Here is a 22,268-nt window from a genome sequence, read left to right as displayed (position 1 = left end):
GATAGAAAGCAAGCTTGCTATACATAATAAATTAGGCAATTCAACCAAATGCTCTGGGAATTCTGAGGAGAGGGGTGGAATCTAAGCTGGTATTACAAAGAAAGGCTTAGGGATTCCATTTGATCTGGTTTAGAAAATGAATTAGATTTGGATAGAGCATTCTAGGAAAAGGATGGGATGAATAAAGATCCAAACAAAGGAAATCATAAGGCATGGCAGTGAATACACTGGTTTGCAGGACGATAGAGGAATGGCATATACAATGATGAAGTGAAAGATCAAGCTGAAAAGCTAAGTTAGGACCATTGCAGACAGCCTTCAACTCCTAACTAAGGAATTGAATTCTGAGGGAAATATTGAGCCACTGAAGGTTGAGATGGGATAGAGAATTGGTGGAAGGAGCACAGAGTTAGGTGGGGCTAATGTTATTGGACACCCACCATGTACTGCTAAATTGCATGACAAAAACTTTACAAATGATATCCAGAGTAGTAATTCCCATGTGCTGGGCCATGGAATTTAGAATCACCCAAGTCACTTATTAAAATCAGAGATGCCTGCACCCCACCTGAGACCTCCTGAACCAGAATTCACGAGAGTGGGACTCCGTGTTTTTAGTAAGCCTCCTTGTGATTCTGATGTGTAACCAACCAAGCTTGGGAGCATCAGCATGTTCTCAACTCAGTGTAGTGTGATCAGAACTGTGCTATTGGAAGATTTAAGCTGGGAGCCCCAAATGGAATGGTGTGGGCACAAGACTGAACAGAGATAAGAGACGAGTTAAGCACACATGAACATGTGCAGTAGAGCCTTAACTACATTCACAATTGGAATTGATAGAATCAATAGGTGTTGAATTATGAGGCTGATCGATGTAGAATAGAGAAATTTAAGGAAGTCAGGCAGAACTACTCCTGATTTAAATAGTTTGATTTGTATACATTAGCAATTGATTGAATAGATTAAAAATTTAACTCTCTTAAGATTAATCTTTAGATTAGTGGTCTTTTAATTTACTACTGATTCTTTTAGAAACAAAAACAAAATTAAATTAAATAAATTGAAGAGTTGTGGGTTTTTTTGTTTTGGGGATTTCTGAAATGAGTGTGTTCTTTTCCTCTACAGGAGACTCTTTCTTCACCCCAAACCTCAAGAACTTTATGTCTGTTTTCATGACTCAGTCACAGAAATTGCCATTGAAATGGCTTTTAAATTATTCTTTGGATTAACCTTGTAGCTGTGTTTTCTTGATGCACAACAAAACTGTGCACAGACTATCAAGCAGTATTAGAATTGCTGAAGTCTACTCACAAAGAGAGAAGGTTTAACTTCTTTTCACTATTCAATACTGAACATAATATTATTAAAGACTAAGATGATATGCTGCTGGATTTCATGCACTAAATCTTATTGTGAGACTTTTGAAGAAGATACTTGATCAAAATATGAAGAAGGGATCGTTAACTTATTTCCATTTTGGTATATAACATTAATTTATTTCCTAGTTTGAAATAATGTGACATGTTTTATGTAAAATTAATATAGGAATGTTTATCTTGGAAAAAATACACAGTTCAAAAAATATACAGTTCACTGTGTATTTTTCTCAAGACTAATACTGATATCTGGCAAAACAATCATGAAATTGAGAGGAAACCACGTTCTGTAACTAATTAGTGATGTGATTATGAACAAGTTTTTGTACCTCTCTGAGCTGAGAGTTTTCATGTACAAATGAGATGATTCCTTTGAGGTGTCTAGAGTCCCTCTTAAGTAAAATGTAATTTTTTCTCTCTTGCCTGTAGGTCAGTACCTAAATTTGTAATGTCCAAGTACTGATTTCTTCTGAGACTTTTTCTTAGATACTTTTCTTTAGCTTAAGTGTTTCAGGATACCTCACTGGGAGGAAGAGAGGAGTGAAAAATTAAACTTATTTTTTAATTTATTTGATTTTCTTTACTCTTTCAGGTCAGCTCTATTTTGACTAGGATATATTTTTCAAACTATTTGTCCATAAACTTTCATTGTTTTTCTCTTTGTTGAAATGTATTCAGGTATATACACATACATTTTATACAAGTTCATTAATTTTAGGAAAGTTATATGTAAACCTTTTTTTAAAACCTAAACTAGTCATGTTGAAAACACTGAAAAAGTTGACTAAAGAAATCCTATGGTTACTTCTTTTGTTAAATACTAATTTTTGCCTTACAAATATGGATCATTGTGTATTGAGTTTTCTCAAAGGGGGGACACTTTAATGAACAATAGTTTACTTGACCTTGAGTAAGGAAAGAAAACTAATGGGATGAGAATTTTCTTTGGCTGTCAGAATTTGGTGGATTGACAGAAAGGAAGAACTTAATTTGTAATTGACACACAGTGGATTCTCCTGAAGTCTCAGATGCCCCCAAGGCTTTATAATATTGGGTTCTTCTTCAGGGCATAAGCTTTGGAAGGCAAATTATGCCAGCACATCTAAAGTCAGCTTCTGCATTTCCCCTACCTCAGACATGAGCCCTCCAGCTTAGTCAGAACTCACAACAAAACGTAGTGGGTGTACCATTTGAAACATTTGGTCTTATAAGAAACACTATTATCCGTCTTCCATCAGTTTAAGAGATTTTCACCCAGGCGTTTAAGATGCAGAGCATTATACTTGTGTCATTAGTGTCTTATGGGCCTTAATTTTGGCATTCAAAACAGGGCAAGAAACTTTGATTCTTGAAATATAGAAAATGGATTGAAATATCTTCCCCTTAAGATTAAAATATTGGTCAAATGGTAGACTCTTTACTACTATCTTAGAACTACCTGTGTACATATATGGGTATTAAGATACTCTTGTTTAAAAGTATTAGGAAATGCCTTAAATTTCTTGATATATCCCCCAAACACAATGAGCTATTTTTAATACTGAGAATTACTCTTCAATGGACTTTATTGATCACCTCCAGATTTTCAGGCAGACTGAACTAAGACTTGGGGTTCTATCATCTTTTTCTCTTTCATTTAATGAAATTTTGATGTGTTAAACCACTTTCCTGGTGTTAAAGAAACATGAGACCACCATATATTAACAAATAAAAAGACAAAGCAGACTACTGATCTTAATACAGGCAAAGTCATTTGCTATATTGTAGATATGCACTGTAATGTCCATGTTGCAGAGATACTGCATATTTAAGAAATAAAAACAAACATTATCTTGGTTTTTTTCTCTAAATGGATATCAAAGTAAGCAGCATAAGTAAACTTAGCTGCCTGTTTTTCCATATAGGTTCAGATTCGAATCTGAAAGTCGATCAATCTGACTGTTGGATAGTAAGTGCCTGTCACTTTATTAAATAAAGGAGGGCAAAGAATGCTTTAGCAGATACAGAAACATTCTTAACTTGGATTTTATTAACATCCCAGCAAATGCTCTTTTTCACCAGACTGTAATGCAAAAGACTGTATGTCTTACCACTAGCATATATTTTTAGCACCTCCAAATTACATTTTAGATTCTAACCCCTACCCCAATTTTCTCTTTCTCTTTCTTTCATTTCTTTTTGTCAGATTAGAGAAAGGAGTGTTTCTTGTTTGTGCCAAGGGACCCCTGATGATGATGCATACTCACAAGATAGTAAATTTGCAGTGCCTGCTTTTTTATATTTCTAATACAAATGGGAAAAGCTATGAAACCAATTTACTAGGTTTGTCTACTTTGAGCATTCTTGAAAATAATATTGTGAATAATTATTTGTTGTCTGTGTGACTTCTGTCTAAATAGTGCCTGGCACATGTTATGTGCTGTAAAAGGGTTAGCTACTGCTACTACTACCACCGTTTTTTATTATTAAATATCCATTGGTTGAAAACCATGAAGTCAGCTAAATCATACCGGCTACTGTACAAAATGTTGCAAAGCTAAGAAAAAGTATTCAGCACTAAACACTTTTAAAACAAGGATTTATACTTTGGATATTTTAATATATATTATTAAATGTTACTAAAACTTCAACCTCTACACTAAACTGCGTGGAAATAATTTAATTTTGCAGAGTTGTACTTCTACATTCTATATAATTAAAGCTATTTTTATACTCTATTAATAGTTTTTAATAAAGATGGTTTAGAGGTTTGTTTGCAGTTGTGTTGCCTTTTTGTCCATTTGTCCAACAAACATTTATTGAATTTCTACTCTCTGCCAAACACTGTTCTGAAGGCCAGGGTACAGCACAAAAGAGCTAAAACTTCCTGCCTTCACAGAGCTTATGTTCTAGCAAGAGAGGCAGACCACAAATAAGACAAGTAAGTAAAATATGTTGATAAAAGCTAAGAGAAAAAAAAAATGAAGCAAGAAAATGGGATATGAAGTGTGGAAGACAAGGTGGCCCAGGAAAGTGTTGCTGAGGTGACCTCAGATCTAAAGAAAGTGAGGAAGCTAATCAGGCGGACTCCTCAGGAAAGAAGAGTGAACACTGCAAAGGCCCTGAGACTCTGCTTTTAATACTGACATGTAAATCGCCAGAACTTTATTGTTCCCTAAATCAGTAAATCAAATCCAATGCAGCAAATTAAAATAAACATTTTCAGCTCAATATATTGAAAAGAGCTGATTCAGAGGACTTAATAGAGGTTAAAAAAAAAAAAAAGCTACACTTCTAAGTACTTTTACTTTTGCCATCGTCCATCAATGAATACATGTCAGAAATAAGCTGGAAGATTTCATAAAGGAGTATGTTATAAACACTTAACTATGGAGTCAAATGTGGGTGGAGGGGGGAAAGGAAGGCAAGAAAGATAATGGAGAGAAAATTGCCCTGGGGAGAAGCAAAACACTTGTTTTTCTGTCTTCTGAGAAATTTATGTTCCCTATGACCAGAGATTGTTCCTTTGACCTTTCTTGGCACCTTAAAAAGACAGTCTTACCTGGAGTGTAACTCAGGCAATTTCCCCCTTAATTTTCTTCCTGAGACCTTCAAATTACCTTAAGAGAGAAAAACTTTTCATATTTCAGATTTTTGCACATAAAATGCCAATAATGTTTTGAATTTGTGGTGGATTTTACTAAGGATTTTAAAGTCAGTGCAATGAGAAGACTTTAAATTTTTCTAGGAATAATGATTAATTCAACTGCTTCAGAAAAATTAATCTGGCAGCAGCATGTCAAATGGTGAGAAGGCCTAAGAAACCAGTTGAGTCGAACAAGCTGCTACAGAAAGGAAGGTAGCACCATACATGGTACCAGAAGGACTTGCCAACCAGTTTTATGTGAGATAATCAAAATTTTAACAAACTTCCTGCTCTGGAATCCTTCTGGCTTAAATATTTGTTTGTTTGCTTTTTTTTTTATGAGTTTTAAGAGTGTTGAAACACACTTGATAAAAAATTTGAATCTGTAAGTTCAAAAAAGCCAATAACTCATCTCACGTTTTGTAGATGTGTTTCAAGACTGCAGATCCTACAGAGTAAGAAATAATAAGATGGAATCTCCCTTTATGAGAAACCATCAAACAAGCTATACAGAGGAATCAGAAACATATCAGATGCTACTGTGGAGGGAATCTCCAGGATATATGAAGTGAAAAGAGCAAGTTGGAAGAAAACAGAGCAGATATGTACAGCATAGATGTGCACCTAGTAAGTGTTTTTGCCAAAAGAACTCAAACCTCACTCTCACAGGCCTCTGATGAGTTCTCAAAGTGGTTTGGGGGACCATGGGGTCACCAAGATCCTTTCAGGGACTCCATAAGGTCAAAACTTTTATAATACTAACACATTTTGCCTATTTTATTCATTCTCTCTTTAGTGAGTGTATAGTGCAGTTTTCCAGCAGTTACATGATGTGTGATATTACAGCAAACGGAGTGCAAAAGCTATTGTGTAAATCCCACTGTCTTTTACTAAGCCAGATAAAGAGATTTTCAAAAATACAGAAGAAAGCTATTCTTCTCACTTTTTTGTTGGAAAAATATTTTTTAGTTTAAAACGTTACTTATGAAGGAGTTCATTATTATTTTACATGAATTAACATTTTTAAAATGTTTCAATGTTTGAAATGGTTAATATCAATATATATAACACAAAAACAGAAGATTCTTTGTGGCTTTCAATAGTATGTAAGAGTGAAAAGGTTTGTTCTGTTCTAGACTATGTCACTGGTTCTCAACCCTGCACATGAAAATTACCTGGGGAATTTAAACACCGACGCCAGGTCTCACTTCTAGAGATTCTGATTTAACAGTCTGGGCACAAGCCAAGTATTAAACAGAACAAAACACCCCTCCCTCATCTCATTTGACTGTGCAGTCTGGATTGAGAATCACTGCTCCAGATAGAATTACCAATTTAAATAAAATAAAGGAGAAAGAAGAATATGTCGTATAATCTTAAAGGGCTGAAATGAGTAAAACCAGACAGTAAGACAGTGACTAGACAAAAGACCCCTGCTAAATTATAGGGGCAGAAATTAAAGTGATTTCTAATAGAAGGTGCAAGGGTTACTCCGAGAACTAAAACTAAACTGGGTTAATTCCACACGGTTGGTTTACTACTCCGTCCCAGTTTTGGCTGTTAAATATCCTTACATAGAATTGGCTCTCCCGGGTTCCTTACCGCACCTTCCAGGGTCAGAACCCATTGCCTTCCACCCCTGCCCGCGCAGAGACTACCCAGCACCAACACTTTCCCAGACAGCGCCGCGCGGAAGAGTCGCGTGTCGGGAGTCACATATCTGGCGCCAGGTGGCGGCAGGCGGTTAGAGGCGCCTGCGCAGCTCCTCGCCCCTTGGCACGCTGTTCTCCCAGCGTCCTGTGCGCCGCTTTCCCGCCAGGACGACGCTGAGGCGTTTTCAGCTTCCCTTCGTCGTCTCTCCCGCGCTCGTTGTGGGCTGCTGCTGCCTGTTTTTACGTCCGTCGACCCACCATGCAGCGTGATCTTCAGAAGAAGAAGCAGGAGAAGAAGGCGGAAAAGCGGCTCTTTGACGCCGGGTCCTTCGGGAAGGACCTGCTGGCAGGCGGGGTGGCGGCGGCTGTGTCCAAGACGACGGTGGCGCCCATCGAGCGGGTGAAGCTGCTGCTGCAGGTGCAGGCGTCGTCCAAGCAGATCAGCCCCGAGGCGCAGTACAAAGGCATGATCGACTGCCTGGTGCGGATTCCTCGTGAGCAAGGTGAGTACGGGAGGCCGCCCGCCGCGCCAGCCTCTCTCCGAGCCGGGTCCCCTTCCCTGAAAACGGAGTGGCCGGGAGGGGACGACTGCGAGCGCCACGGCCGTGTGTGTCGGTGGTTAAGTTGGTTTCTTCGGCTTCGATAGTTCGATTTCCTAACCAGTGTAAGAGGCTCTGCTTTTCCACGTCCGAGAAGGCCCACACGTGACCAGTCCTTAGGTAGGGGAGACTACCATCTTCTCTTTCTAAATTTCTCGTTTGCAGCAGGATTTACACCTCGGTGCACCGTCTCGCTCTGGAGGAAAGTAGTTGACCTCCCAGAATTGAGGGAGATGCCATTAGGCACTTGGCTGTACGTTAATAGGTGCTTTACGTTGCTTAAATATTTGTTGAAATACTACGTTTAAGAGAAGCATTCCAAATATGGAAACATTGAGGCCTCTCAGTATCTAGTACGTGTTGAGAGAAAAGAGGTTCTGTTTATTCTCAGGAACTATTGAAGACCAGCGCTGCAACTAAAGAAGCAATCACATCTGCATAAATTTGAGGGGCGGGGGGGGCAAAAAACTCAATAATAAAAACGAATAATATTTTAATGCAGTATTTTAAAAAAATCAAAATTAATGTGAAAACCCCATGATAAGCAAAATATTAAAATTTTAAGTAAAGATTTTTTTATAGTTTTTTTTGCTGTTTTTTAAAAAAATTATTGGAGTACAGTTGATTTACAATGTGTTAGTTTCAGGTGTACAGCAAAGTGATTCACTTATACATACATATTTATATATTCTTTTTCAGATTCTTTCCCGTTATAGGTTATTACAAAACATTGAATAAAGACATGATCAGTATTAATTTCTTATTTGCGTCAAGCGGTCTTTAGCTAAAATTTTGATATTTTTGTTCATTGAGGAGTTTTTTTCTATTAATATTGAAATGTTTTCAAGGAATAAATAATGAAAATGCTTTGTTTTGGTTTTTTGTGTATATTTTTATTGGAGTATAGTGAGTTTACAGTGTTGTATCAATTTCTCATGTACAGCATAATGCTTCAGTCATACATGAACATATACATATTTATTTTTACATTCTTTTTCACCATAAGTTTCTACAAGATATTGAATACAGTTCCCTGTGCTATACAGTATGAACTTGTTATTTATATACAGTAGTTAGTATCCGCAAATCTCGAACTCCCAATTTATCCCTTCTCACCCTCTTCCCCACCCTGGTAACCATGTTTGTTTTCTATGTCTGTGAGGAGTGTTTTGTTTTATAAATAAGTTTGTTTGTCTTTTTTTTTTTTTTAATTCGACATATAAGTGATATCATATGGTGTTTTTCTTTCTCTTTCTTGCTTATGTCACTTAGAATGACAATCTCCAGGTCCATCTATGTTGGTACAAATGGCATTATTTTATTTTTTATGGCTGAATAGTAGTCCATTGTATAAGTACATCACAACTTATTTATCCAGTCATCTGTGGTTGGACATTTAGGTTGTTTCCATGTCTTGGCTATTGTAAATAGTGCTGCTATGAACACTGGGGTGCATGTATTTTTTTGAATTAAGATTCCAAAAATGCTTTGTTAACCATTCATTGCCCTCCTGTTGCAGAATGGCTCCTAAGTTAGCTAAATGGATAAGACGATAAATTGGTCAGAAATCTCCTATAATTCACCCATATAGTTGGATTCAGTTGAAACCTCTTTATGAACTGTAAAAAGGAAATAGACCTATTTATTGTGTATTCTTAACAAGAAGGGAAGTGGCTTCAACTCCAGTGCAGTCCTTTCTTTCACTCCTATATGTCAAGGGCAGGTTACTTTTTCTCCCATAAAAAAAGAATTCCCTTTCTAGGGATGCGGTTATAACTCTTTTTGACATGTTGGGTGGAGTTTTTAGGATCAAGGGTAAACTCTTGAGGTGTCATTTAACCTGTTGATTTAGAATGCCCCACCTGGGAGCTAAGCTTAGATCTTTCAGTTAGTGGTTCACAGCTCCCCACTTCTGTTTATTTTATCAGAGCAAGGTTCCCACTTTTCTTCTTATTTGCTAATCTGCTTTAAATATTTACTCAGGTAAAGTTAAATAGTCTGGATAGATAGTGCTGAGCAGTGCTAAATCATTTTATATTTTAAATGTTTTTTTGTAATATTTAAACCTAGATATTTTCAATATAACTCTTGTAAATTGAGACCCTTCTGAAAATAGTATTCTGGTCCCTACTTTCTGTACTTTCCAAGATGAGATGATCATAAGCAGAATTTTAAAAAAATATTTTCTATTATATATAAGGCCTTGTTATGAATACACCATGGTATATTCTATGCTAAAGGATTAGTAATTCACAACAGGGTTAATATTGCCATCTAGGGGCATTTTTGGAAACTTGTGAGGAATTTTTTGTTTAGCATGAAGATGAAAGGGTGTAATCCTAAACTGCAGTGGTATGAAAGGCAAAATCCAGGGCTGCTACACATCCTGCTGCTGCTATACGTGGCTGGTCCTACACAATAAAGACTTATCCTGCAACTGAATGACTCAGATCTCCCACTGGGTATTCATACAGCAGTAAAACCAGTTTATGATTATCTAAGCCTAGAAACTCTGGTTTACCTATAAACACAAACTGTCTGTGCATAGTTCTAGCATACATTGATTCCAGGAATGCAGCTACCATGTAAGTAAAGGGAAGATTGTACTTTGTGTTGTTCAGAATTTTACTGAGAGTTGTTCATCATTGTGAAAACTCATGTCAGCAACTCTGTGTGGAATTTAGCCACTTATATCATTTGTAAGTATTAAATTCATGATGATTGTGTATATATATAATATACAAATATATTTATTAAGCCCTTTTTTCAGAATGTCACAACTGATTCATTATAAGTAGAAGCAAGCATCTGACTATTATGTCTATGGTGTGATCATGCCTCACCAATTTACTAGTTAAAATATATATTTTATTATAAATTCCTTTATTTTCTCTTTGTATATCACAGAAAGGGCATTACATTGATTTATTTTAATTAGTGAAGAGGTCATGGACTTTGAATTCTATTTATAGTTAGTAAAGGAAGCATTGTAACATATTTATTATATATAGAAGACTTGAACCTGGGAGGGTTGAAAATCACTGCTAGATTATTCTGGAACTTTACTAGGCAATCAAATTCTGAGACTGTTATTTTCTGGAATTTACCTTTTCTCTCTGTTGTGAAAGTCAAGATACATGGCCATCTCAATGTTCTGAAGTTTCTCTTGTTGTTCGTGTTTGCTTTAATTGTACCGTAACTTTTCCTTTCAAATGGAGTGAGTATAAGGGACAGTGAACTCAGAAAGCACAACTACATGCTCTCTACTATCTTTTTACCTTATCTCTTTCTTTACACCTCAAGGAAAGATCTCTTTGTTCTTGCTCTGAATGTAGCTTTGAACATCTCTTTGGGTGTCTTTGATACTTTTTTGTAAGCCTTCCTTGGCTTATGAAAGCTTCTTCATTTATCCTGACTAATGCTATTCTTAAAGATTTACTCTATTCTTTACTTGATTTTATGACCTTCCAACTTTGTATTTGTACTTTTATTTAGTACTATTTAAGTCTTTATTACACAAATAATGCGTGTTTAATATAAAAAAGTTGGAAAATACAGAGAAGCAAAAAGTTTTTTAAAAAATCACTGTTAAATCACCCCATTTAATATTTTGGTGTCTATGCTATGATTTTTTGCTTAGCAAAACTGCATCTGTAAATATATTTTTTTGCTTGTTAAATTCTTTTTTGTATATATATATTTACTGAAGTATAGTCAATATATGTGTCAATTTCTATATATTTTAATTAATTTAAATGCTTTATTTAATATATTGTAACATAGCCTTTTAAAGATATTATCTATAGTCTCATTTTTAAGAGCCTACCAAAACTCATTTCTCTTAGATATTCCTGGCCATGAATTCATCAGCTGTCTTTAATCTGAACTTTTCCAAACGTGATTTTTCTGAAGGCTAAAGTAGTGAGGTTTTTACATCTTGAAGATGATGTTTTGGGATATGGAAAGAAAATATTAGGTATACACTTTATCTAAATAAAATGGCAAAATAAACTTTACTGATATTTAGTAAATGAATTGGCACTGGCACCTGTGGTTGGGCCAAATGTCAGTTACATATCACAGGACATTAAGGCATCCTGGAAAAAGAGTAGGAGTTACACAGGGTAGAGGGGATGACAGGTACCCTAAGTTGTTGTACAATAGACATATTGTAGTTTATGTTTGCTCAATTAAATAGATTTATAGAGACTATTTGAATATTTGAAACTGTCAAGAAAACTATTTGAAATATAAATTCACATATACTGTTTTTAAGAATGACTTCACCTGGTTGCCTTGAGATAATAGCAAATGATAGTATGAAAACGTTATGATTAGCAAGATATCTGAAAAATACTGATTTTTAACTAGTAACACAAATGCCCAGTTGTGCCCTAATGTCTAGAATTTTTCTCTGACCATGCTATCTAAATAGCCCTTCCTCATTCTCCATCTTCATATATACTGTTTTTGTTCTTCTGACCACTTGATATATTTGATATATTTTTATAGTTATTATGGCCACCTGATGTATTTATTTGTTCAGTGTCTGTCTTCTCAAAATGTAAGCTCCATAAAACTAAGAGCTTTGTTCCTAGTGCTATCCTCAGCAGGTCCACTGTCCACTTGGTATGAATAAAAGGTTTTGAAATAAAGAATCCTTATCTCGTTATTTAATTTCTCTTTTGGATGTTTTACAGATATACATAGCAGTGCAGTATAGTAGCAAAGATATATAATTTCCTTTATAAAATATGTACATATTTGAGAGTCATAATTACATTTTTTTTCCCTGATAGGCCTACTGTCAAAACATGTTTGCGCTTGCTAGTCTAGAATACGCAGTTGACTCTTGAACATCATGGGTTTGAACTGTGTGGGTCCACTTATACACGAATTTTTTTTCAGTAGTAAATACTATAGTACTACATGGTCCCTGGTTGGTTGCATCTGTGGTTATAGAACCAGGGATATGGAGGAACCAGATATAGGAGAGCTGACTGCAAGTTATACTTGGATTTTTGATTGCACGGAGAATTAGCACCTCTAACCCTTGCATTATTGTTCAAGGGTCAACTGTATTCCCAGACATGCCTTGGCATTTCCATTCTTGGCTGGTAAGTTGACCAGCAAATGGCCCAGTAACTTTTTCCCATCAGTTCTATATTAATTCTTAATTATTTTCTCAGAATTAAGTTCAGAGTAGGTTTTTCTCTCCCGTAAATTTAGAAGATATTATTTCTATTTAGTTACTAAGTCAAAAAGTTAAATGTTCTGCTATTAGCAGAGAAATGTATTGCAATTACTGTTTTTCACTATCAATTTTGTGATTATATGTTAGGAAACTGCTGTTTTATTCTGTGTGACTAGAGAATCAAATACTCCTACATTTGCATCACTCTTGCTTTTCGTTTGTTTTATTCTGACCAAATAGTACTACTATTTTTATCCAAAATTGATTTTTACATAGAGGCAATAGAGATTTAATAGCTCTAGGTTTGGAGTCAGATATATCTAGAAAGATCTGGAATCAAATCCAAACCTTTCCCTTACCTTGTAACCTTGAACAGTTTTTATTTAACCTCTCTCAGTCTCTATTTCCTCAGCTGTATCCGTGGTATATTATTACCCACTTCATATGGTAGTAGTTGTGATGGTTAAACAATACAATGTGTGTAAAATACTCAACCATGTGTCTATTGCATAGTTAATGCTCACTAAATTTCAACTCTGTAATCGTTTTGAATACATTCATACATTTATAAAATCTGTTCCTTGTATTCATTTGTAAATGAATGTATTCGGGATAAATTTGCATTACACATAGAGTAGATTCTTGTAATCTATCTAAAGAATCTGCATAGTACATAGTGTACTTAAAGTGTAGTTGAATAAAACCCTGAAATCTGGCCCCAACAAAAAATATTTCTATAGAAAATGCATTCCTCTTTGGACTCTTAGCAAGGACATTGGTGCTCCTAAAAGCATGGTACAGCAGTGAGATGCAAAGAAGGAAATAAGAATGAGTTTTTAAAGTGTGATCTGTGGAAAAAGAGGCTAAAACGAGGTTTTAGCCTGGTAGCTGTAGCTTCAGGGAATCCATGAATTCTGTGAAATATATGCAGCAGTATTTTATGTGTGTTAGATTGTATTTTTTCAGACATAACTCATCAAGAGCTGCCAGTTTTCCAGTTATACTTCCAAAGATTTATTTGTTTCTAGATTTTCATTGAGACATTGACAGTGTTTTGATGAATCCTCTAGGTTTTTTCATGCAAATACAATTTTACTAAAAGGAATACATTATTCTGTCAAGGCTAGAAAACCTCTTTAGTCATAAATCTGGCACTCTTTCATGGTCTCATGTTAATATGCAGATGTCTTTGTCATCAGAATCTTCCATTTATATTCAGTACATTAGCCAAAAATACAAACATTCATGCTACTCTTACATATGACACTCTTTTGTGAAATAAATATTAATTCAGTACTGTAATCATAATGATAGAATTATAACTAATAACTTATAATCTGATACCCATAATACCTGGGGTTTTTTTTGGGGGGGGTGCAATGAAACCCATAGTACCTGAATACCATCTAGCCGAATCAGGCATTTCCAAAATGACTATTAATATATGAGTCATGTATAAAATGGAAATTCTAATATATTTTGATACATGACACTTTTTCTTTTCATTTATTAGTGTTTTTTTTTTAAACAAATGATGATTTCATCTTAAATCTCATTTGATCAGATTGGCAATTCTCCAGCCAATATGTTCTTCTTTATCCTTTTAAGATTGACTTTATCCTCTGCCAGTAATCTGTTTTTGTATTACTATAAAGTACGGTGTAGAAAACCAAATCTTATTCTTCATTATCATTTACACCATCATATTTTACACTCTGTTTCTCTTCCACAGATCTGACCTCAGAAAATACAATTGCCTAATTATATTTTTAAATGTTTTTATTTACTATGAAGAACTTAAAAATCACTAAAAATATCTCCAAAAATTAGATTCACCAACTCCCTCAGTAATTCAGTGTGGCCATAACTAGCAAGAAATATTCTGTTATAATTTGCTTACATTTCTTATGTTTTAAGATTTTTATTTTTCTTCCATTAAAGAAAAATTATTGACTTTTCTTAGTACAGAAAATATTTTCATGTTTAAAGTATTTATGGAAAAGTATTGCAATTAAGAGACAAAATTATTGAGTCAGATTGCTTGAGTTTGAATTTAAGGTCTACAGTTTTCTAACTGGGCAAGTTAGTTAGCTAACTTCTCTCTACCTTAGAAGTTGTTTTAATATCATTTCATCATATTTAAAATGGAGATATTAGTAATTCCTACCTCATGAGTGATTATGAGGATGAAATGAATAAAAAGCAGTTCCTTGAAATTAGTTTTATTGTTTTTGTTAATATAGCCTCAACATTTTTACAATAATCATTTTCCTTTAAAAAAAAAAATAGAGAACTTTATTTACCATACTGCTCTTAAGATTTGTTTCTCCAGAAACCCAAACCTGGAGAAGAGCTTTGGGGACATATGACTTGATTCTAAATCCTGGTTATAGTTTTTAAACTTACAAAAGTTTCAGTTTGTGCATGTATAAAGTGAGTACTATAGGAGAACCTGTATCATAAGCATAGTATATCGAATGAAATTTACATATAAAGCTTTTGCCAGTGCTGGCACATACTAAATGCTAGAAGTTGTAGCTATTACCATTATGTGTTAAATGCCCTAGTGATTATGCCTAGAAACTGAATCAGCTTCTAGGATTCTAGATTATTTCTTGGCTTCTAGATTATTTCTTGGCTATTAAAAGTACTTCTTAATTGTCTTTGTGAAATTGCTTTATATTCAGCTTGAGAGTCACGAAGATTCACTGTTTTTTCCCACAGGGTGTACTTACTTATTTAACAAATATGTATCTTTCCCTCTGTGTACTTACCTCATCTAACTTTCAGTTTCTGAGCGCCGGGCCCAGTCAACTGAGATTATTTTCATTTGAATTTTTATTTTTAGAAGACTGGTTCTGGATATTCTATTCTCCAAACTGGGACTAGAGGTATCCTATTAAGAGCTGCAAAGTAAAGCTATAACAATAGCCAGAGGTACTGAAGAGCTAGCCTGTTGTATTCTATGGCAGCTATGGATTATAAAGGCAGCTCTGAGTTATAAAGGTAACACAATTACTGAATTATAAAGTTTAGTCAATCCATGGAAATTTGAAGTGGGAAGATCTTGAAAGTTTCTTCTAATCTTTCAGGCCTCTGAAAACTGCCTTGAATTGAAAATTGATTCCTTTTTTGGCTAGGTTTCAGAACATAAAGATAAGACTTATCCCTCATTCTCAGGAGTATGTGTACAAAACAATTTTGTTCCAACAGCCTAGTTACTGTAGGAATTGTATTTTCTGATTTGGAAATGAGGCTAAGGGTTACTAGCTTCTCTGACAAATACTAGTAAGCTCTATTTTTCTACTAGTAAAGAGCCTTATATTCAGCTGATAATGCTTTCCATAGGTTTTCAGGTATTCAGGGCTTCTTATTGGAAATTAACAAAACTGGAATGGGGTACATGGAGTTAACTCTCTTTTCTCTTCAGTTGGAGACACATGTAAACTTTTTTTTTTCTCATAAGAAAAGGTGTAAGTTTTAGATAATTCAACCAGCTACGTTTGTTAAAACTATGGAAATTATTTACTAATAATACAATATAAGTTTATATTTAGTATGTTTTCTTCTCTAGGTTTCCTCAGTTATTGGCGTGGCAACTTGGCAAATGTCATCCGGTATTTTCCAACACAAGCTCTAAACTTTGCTTTTAAAGACAAATACAAACAACTTTTCATGTCCGGAGTTAATAAAGAAAAACAGGTAATTTTTTAATTTTATTTTTTATTGGATGAAAGATTTTTTTTTAAGTCCATAGTGGTTTACAATTTTCAGAAGTTTCACACATGTGATTTCATGTAATGCATGGTACCCCTTTTTTTCCCCCTTTGTTGCCCTTTCCCCTCCTCTCTCCCCACTGGTAACCACTAGTTTGTTCTCTATATCTATGAGTCCACTGCTTTTTTGTTTTATTCACTAGTTGTAGTTTTTCAGATTCTACATATAAGTGATATCATACAGTATTTGTCTTTATCTGTCTGATTTATTTCACTTAGCATAATGCCCTCCATGTACATCTATGTTGCTGCAAATGGCAAAATTTTCATTCTTTTTTATGGCTGAGTAGTCTTCCAGTGTGTGTGTGTGTGTGTGTGTGTGTGTGTGTGTGTGTATCTCACATCTTCTTTATCCATTCATCTGCTGATGAACACTTAGGTGGCTTCCCTACCTTGGCAATTGTAAATAATGCTGCTGTGAATACAGTGGTGCGTGTATCTTTTCGAGTTGGTATTTTGGGGTTTTTTTCTGGATATACACCTGAGAGTAGAATTCCTGGGTCATATGGTAGTTCTATTTTTAGGAAAAACCAGTAATTATATTTTAATATCTCTAAAATTTTCTAAGAAATAGTTGGATTTCTTACCTGTGGAGTTCTATTTGGGAAAGAGGTGTTCAAGTGGTGGGAAACAATAATAGTTAAAACATTCTATTAGCCTATTATAATATGCATTAAGTTATAGAAGTTACATATGAAAAACATAGAATTATATAAACTTGTACAAATTTCTCTAAACCTCTTAACAGTTTAATAACTAAGGGGTCTTTTGTCTCAAGGCAATATTTCTCTGATTTAAGTGTTAATTTTTAATATGACTTACATATTATTGTCACTATTCTGCACTAAAAAATTTCAGCATTCAATCTGGTTTTGGTAAGCAAAAAAAAAAAAAAAAAAAAAAAAAACCAGTCAGCAGCTATGTATTTCCTACCACTGAAGCAATTTATTTCCTAAAGAAGTAAATTGTTTCTTCTTTATGACTAAGGATCTGTTTAGCTGTGACTAAAATGTGTAGGAAGATCAAATCAAACAAACAGGAAAATGATAAATTTAAGTTAGAGAATTCTCTCTTTTTATTACAAAAGTCCTTTTCCTTTTCACGATAATCATTCTCTTGGTTACAGAAATCTCACTTTCAAAATTTCCTGCTCATATACACTATATACCATTTGTCATGGTCTCCATTTCTTTTGTTACCTCGATATACACTAGACCACCTACATTACTCTCAAGGTCTTCCCCTCATCCACCCTCTCTACCCCATCATTCTTTCTTTTTTTCTCTTTCACTCAACCAACCAACCAACCAAGCTGTCCTAGCAGGTTCTTTAAAAGCAACTATTCATGGACCATTTCTTTGTTGCTACTTCCTTTCATTTCTTTTTAGACCCTTAATTCCCTTTTTTCCACAATTTATATATCATTGGCAAATATATATTGAATGTTTTGAACTGTCTAACTATGTAGTGGGAGGTATAAAGTTAACAAAGAAAGTTCTTTAGACTTAGGTTCAGAAGATCTGGATTTGGATCCTGGCATTCAGGTTATTTAGCTGTAAGAGTTTTTGAAAATCACCTTTCTGATCCTTAGTTTCCTCATGTGAAAATTGGATATAGTAATACCTACCTCATGAGGTTTAGATGAGTAAGGTTTAGATGAGACTAAACATGTAAAGACACATAAAGTGCTTACAGTTGTGTTGTGCTTTTGTAGTAAGAACTCAGAAAAACGTTTCTGTCTTCTTTAGCTAGCAGCTCTAATAGTTGGAACTTTTCTTGACTGAGAACCTGTGTCAGAGGTCCCCAAGACCACCTTCATGTTCAGTGGTTCACTAGGACTCAAATAACTCAGAAAAACTATTATACTCATGGTTTATTATTACAAAATGATATAAAGTCAACAAAGGGAAAAAGTGCACAAGACAAGATCCAGGAGAAACTGGGTGCAAGCTTCCAGTTTTCCTTTCTTAGTAGAGCCACCTGGACAGCACTTAATTCTCCCAGCAATAATGTGTGACAACACAATGATGTGTTGCCAAGTAGGGTTGCTCACTTTAGCCATGGTTCCAGGGTTATTTTGGGATTCAGTTGCATAGGCACGTGCAACATGACTGACCTTAGCTGCTCAGTCTCTAGCCACTGCCCCACCCCGCAAAAGGTCAAACTCATACAGTTTAGCCCAAGGGCCCAAGTATACAAAGGGGTGTTCACCGTAAATCAGTGTCAGTGTAAACTATTTGGTGTTGCCCAAAGGCTCAGGCATACAAAGATACTCTTATTAGGTAGGATATTCCAAGGGCTCAGAAGGTTATCTCAAAGGAACTGGTCAAGGGTAGTCTCTTTTACCTGGGGGAAAAAAGAAAGGTTAGATAGAATTTAAGATACACTTTATAAATCTTTATGCTACATATCATATATGGTTTGGCTTATTTGCTTGTAAGAAGCAAAAACTTACTTCAAGAAAAAGAGGTATTTATTGCAATGATACACTGGCCCTGGAATTTGAACCAAAAGCAGCTCTAGGGATCAAACTATACTCTTTTATCTTTGTCTCCCAGGTCACTTAGTCTATCTCTGTCTCTAAGCTCTGTGTTTACTCATTATTTCCCACTTTTTTTACTTACCTATATATTTTTTTATGTCTTTTAAGTTCTCTGTTAATATCGTAGTGGTCCCTTCTGACCTTTCAGAAGGTTAGAGGTTCTTTACCTGGGACCCATGTGCTCTAGAGGAATAACTTTAACAGCTCATACAACTTAATAACAAAAACAAACAAACAACCCAAACCAAAAATGAGCAGAAAACCTATACAAGCAATTCTCCAGTGAAGACATACAAATGGCCAATAGGCACATGAAAAAATACTCAATGTCACTAATTATCAGAGAAATGCAAATCAAAACTACAATGAGCTATCACCTCACACCAATTAGAATGGCCATCATTCAAAAGTCCACGAACAATAAATGCTGGAGAGGGTGTGGAGAAAAGGGAACCCTCCTACACTGCTGGTGGGAATGTAGTTTGGTGCAGCCATTATGGAAAACACTATGGACATTCCTCAAAAAATTAAAAAAAGACTTACCATATGACCCAGCAGTCCTACTCCTGGGCATATATCTGAAATAAACTGTAATTCAAAGAGATACATGCACCCCAGTGTTCACAGCAGCACAACATACAATAGCCAAGACATGGAAACAACCTAAATGTCCATTAACAGATGACTGGATAAAGAAGTTGCAGTGAATATATATGATATATATGTGTGTGTGTGTGTGTGTGTGTGTGTGTGTGTGTGTATGTTACAACAGAATACTACTCAGCCATAAAAAAGAATAAAATGCCATTTGCAGCAACATGGATGGACCTAGAGATCATCATTCTACGTGAAGCCAGAAAGACAGATACCATATGATACCACTCATATGTGGACTCTAAAAACAAAAAGAAAAAAAGAGGACACTAATGAACTCATCTACAAAACAGAAACAGACTCTCAGACATAGTAAACAATCTTACGGTTATCAGGGGAAAGGGGATGGGAGGGGATAAATTTGGGAGTTTGAGATTTGCAAATGATAACCACTATATATAAAAATAGATAAACAAATTTCTTCTGTATAGCAGAGGGAACTATATTCAGTATCTTATAATAACCTTTAATGAAAAAGAATATAAAAACGAATATATATATATATATGCATGACTGGGGCATTATGCTATATACATCAGAAATTGACACATTATAATTAACTATACTTAATAAAAAATAAATAAAAAACAAAAGTATATGTTTATATATGTGTGATTTGTACTGGAAGAGTATCTATAGCTTTCAACAGTCTCAAAGCCGACTAAAACCTAAAAAGCTATTTAATATCTTTCCATTTCTGTCCTTACTGCTAACTGGCATAGACTTTCAAGACATAAACTCTGGCCCAGCTCCTCTTTTTCTACCAGATTATGTATCGTCTACTAGACTGTGGATTTGCTACTCTGGGGTCAGAATCAACCTTTTGGTCTAATTATCTCTTTGTGATTATGACACATGACTGCCTTTACAGTAGAACTTATTTGTTTCACTTAAAAGAAGCCATAGGAGTCTGAGTACCCTTCATTAAACAAATATTTATTGAAAGCATTACTATTACTCTGGGCAAGGCCCTGTGACTTGCTTTGTAAAATAAAAAAAATGAATCCTGGCCTCAAAAAAATGTAAATAACCCAAATGTCCATGAACTGAAGAATGGATAAATAAAATGTGGTAAATCCATGTAATGAAATATTTGTCAATAAAAAGGAATGAAGTGCTAACACATGCTGCAATGTGGATGAACCTTGGAAACAAGTTATATGACAGAAGCCAATCACAAAAGATTGTATTCTGTGTTTTTCCATGTATAGGAAATATCCTATAGAAATGTTCTAAAATAGGCAAATCTATAGAGACAGAAAGTAGCTTAATGGTTATCTAGGGGGATGGGGAGGACGTGGAGTGAGTGCTGATGGGTACAAGGTTTCTTTTTGGGGCGATGAAAATGTTCTGAAACTGATAATGGTTGCACAACTCCATGAATATGCTAACAATCCATTGAATTTAATACTTTGCATGAGTGAACTGTTTGGTGTATAAAAAATATGTCAATAAGTAAAAATAATAATTTTGGCCTGAAGACATTTCTTGTCTGTAGAAGGTAAGAGGTTAAGACAAGACAGGTACACAAATAACTATAAATGAAGAGTAGAAAGTAATTGTAAATACTGTTAAAAAAAATGAGAATCTGAAACATGATGACACGTTTTACATATTGGTCACATGATTCATCTTTAATTCTCTGAGAGATGAAGTGGGAAGAGAATATGATTACATACAGTTTTGAGTGGATTGGAGATAAGAGATTTCATAGAAGAAATAGAATTTGAATTAGAGCATAAATCAATAACTTTTTACTTTTAAAAGACAGGAATAAAATTAAAAGATAAGAAGGGCATCCAAGCTAAGAGAAAATTGACAGTTCAAAAGCATCTGAGACTTAAAACTGTTGTTAGAAATAAGAGACAGGCAAGCAAGAAACTCAGCTTGATTAGATTCTTACTCACTTTAATATATTTAATGGTTACAGTAGCCTTGTACCCTAGATTTTCTATAACAGTGCCAATTCATATACTCCTTATTTCTCCAGTAAGCTCTAGATGTTGAAAAGCAGTTTACTGGACCTAAGCAGGGCATGTTTCAAATGTTCATCAAAAAGAACCTCAACAGCCCATGTGAACTAGTAGGTCAGAAAGGCCTAACTTATGTGTCACTAAACCACAATAAAATGATTTCTGCCAATTTTCATTTTGGCATTTGAACTTAATATACATATTTGAGCTGATTAAATGTATTTCTACTTAAATCACAAAGTGAAATTGTGGCATTACGATGTATCACTGTCCACCTCCCCTGCCATCAATCAAGGGAACAACTAAAGCCTCTACAGATGCCTAACATTTTAGTCATAACTAACATATATTGTTAACAAAAAAGTTTATACAGTCTAAGCAGCTGATTATCTTTTGTGGCCTCTTTTGCTAATTTGGGCCACTTTTGCTGGAGGACATTAAAATATCTTAGAATTTCAGTATGCCAGCATCTAAGCTGTATTTCCCAGACCACCTGGTAAGAAACAAAGGCTACATGGACATGAGCAGTATTTTGGATATTATATGTGTTACTATAGCTGTTTACTTATAAGAGCAGGTGGTAAAGCTGGCTCTTTAACCTCTATAAAGATAAGAATTTAAAAATCAGATTCTGTAGTTTAATAACCACTTTTTAAATAATATGTTTCAGTTCTGGAGGTGGTTTTTGGCAAACCTGGCTTCTGGTGGAGCTGCTGGGGCAACATCCTTATGTGTAGTATATCCGCTAGATTTTGCTCGAACCCGATTAGGTGTTGATATTGGAAAAGGTATGGGAGTTTTAGAAATACTAACTTTTCCTTCTTTGTGTTTTGAACACTGTATTATTTGTTGTAGAGTTATACTGTAACAGCAATGT

General features: G+C 34.9%; 2 protein-coding genes across 4 annotated transcripts in view; both read left to right on the top strand.

Annotated features, from left to right (window-relative positions):
- The window catches only part of INTU (inturned planar cell polarity protein), a 73,496-nt gene extending 69,366 nt beyond the window's left edge, over positions 1-4,130 (top strand). For all 3 annotated transcript variants that reach the window (XM_045514958.2, XM_010952567.3, XM_045514959.2), the window contains exon 16: positions 1,126-4,130. In XM_045514958.2, coding sequence (XP_045370914.1) covers positions 1,126-1,237 — 112 coding nt within the window. In that variant the 3' untranslated portion in view covers positions 1,238-4,130. The remainder of the gene's footprint in view (positions 1-1,125) is intronic.
- Positions 4,131-5,426: 1,296 nt separating this feature from the next.
- The window catches only part of SLC25A31 (solute carrier family 25 member 31), a 28,080-nt gene continuing 11,238 nt past the window's right edge, over positions 5,427-22,268 (top strand). The window contains exons 1-3 of the mRNA XM_010952568.3: positions 5,427-7,156; positions 16,021-16,148; positions 22,062-22,179. Coding sequence (XP_010950870.1) covers positions 6,913-7,156; positions 16,021-16,148; positions 22,062-22,179 — 490 coding nt within the window. The 5' untranslated portion in view covers positions 5,427-6,912. The remainder of the gene's footprint in view (positions 7,157-16,020; positions 16,149-22,061; positions 22,180-22,268) is intronic.

This window comes from Camelus bactrianus, chromosome 2, assembly GCF_048773025.1.
Source record: "Camelus bactrianus isolate YW-2024 breed Bactrian camel chromosome 2, ASM4877302v1, whole genome shotgun sequence".
NCBI classification, from domain to species: domain Eukaryota; kingdom Metazoa; phylum Chordata; class Mammalia; order Artiodactyla; family Camelidae; genus Camelus; species Camelus bactrianus.
Note: the sequence above shows the minus strand (reverse complement) of the source record. Positions and strands in the feature narration are given on the sequence as shown.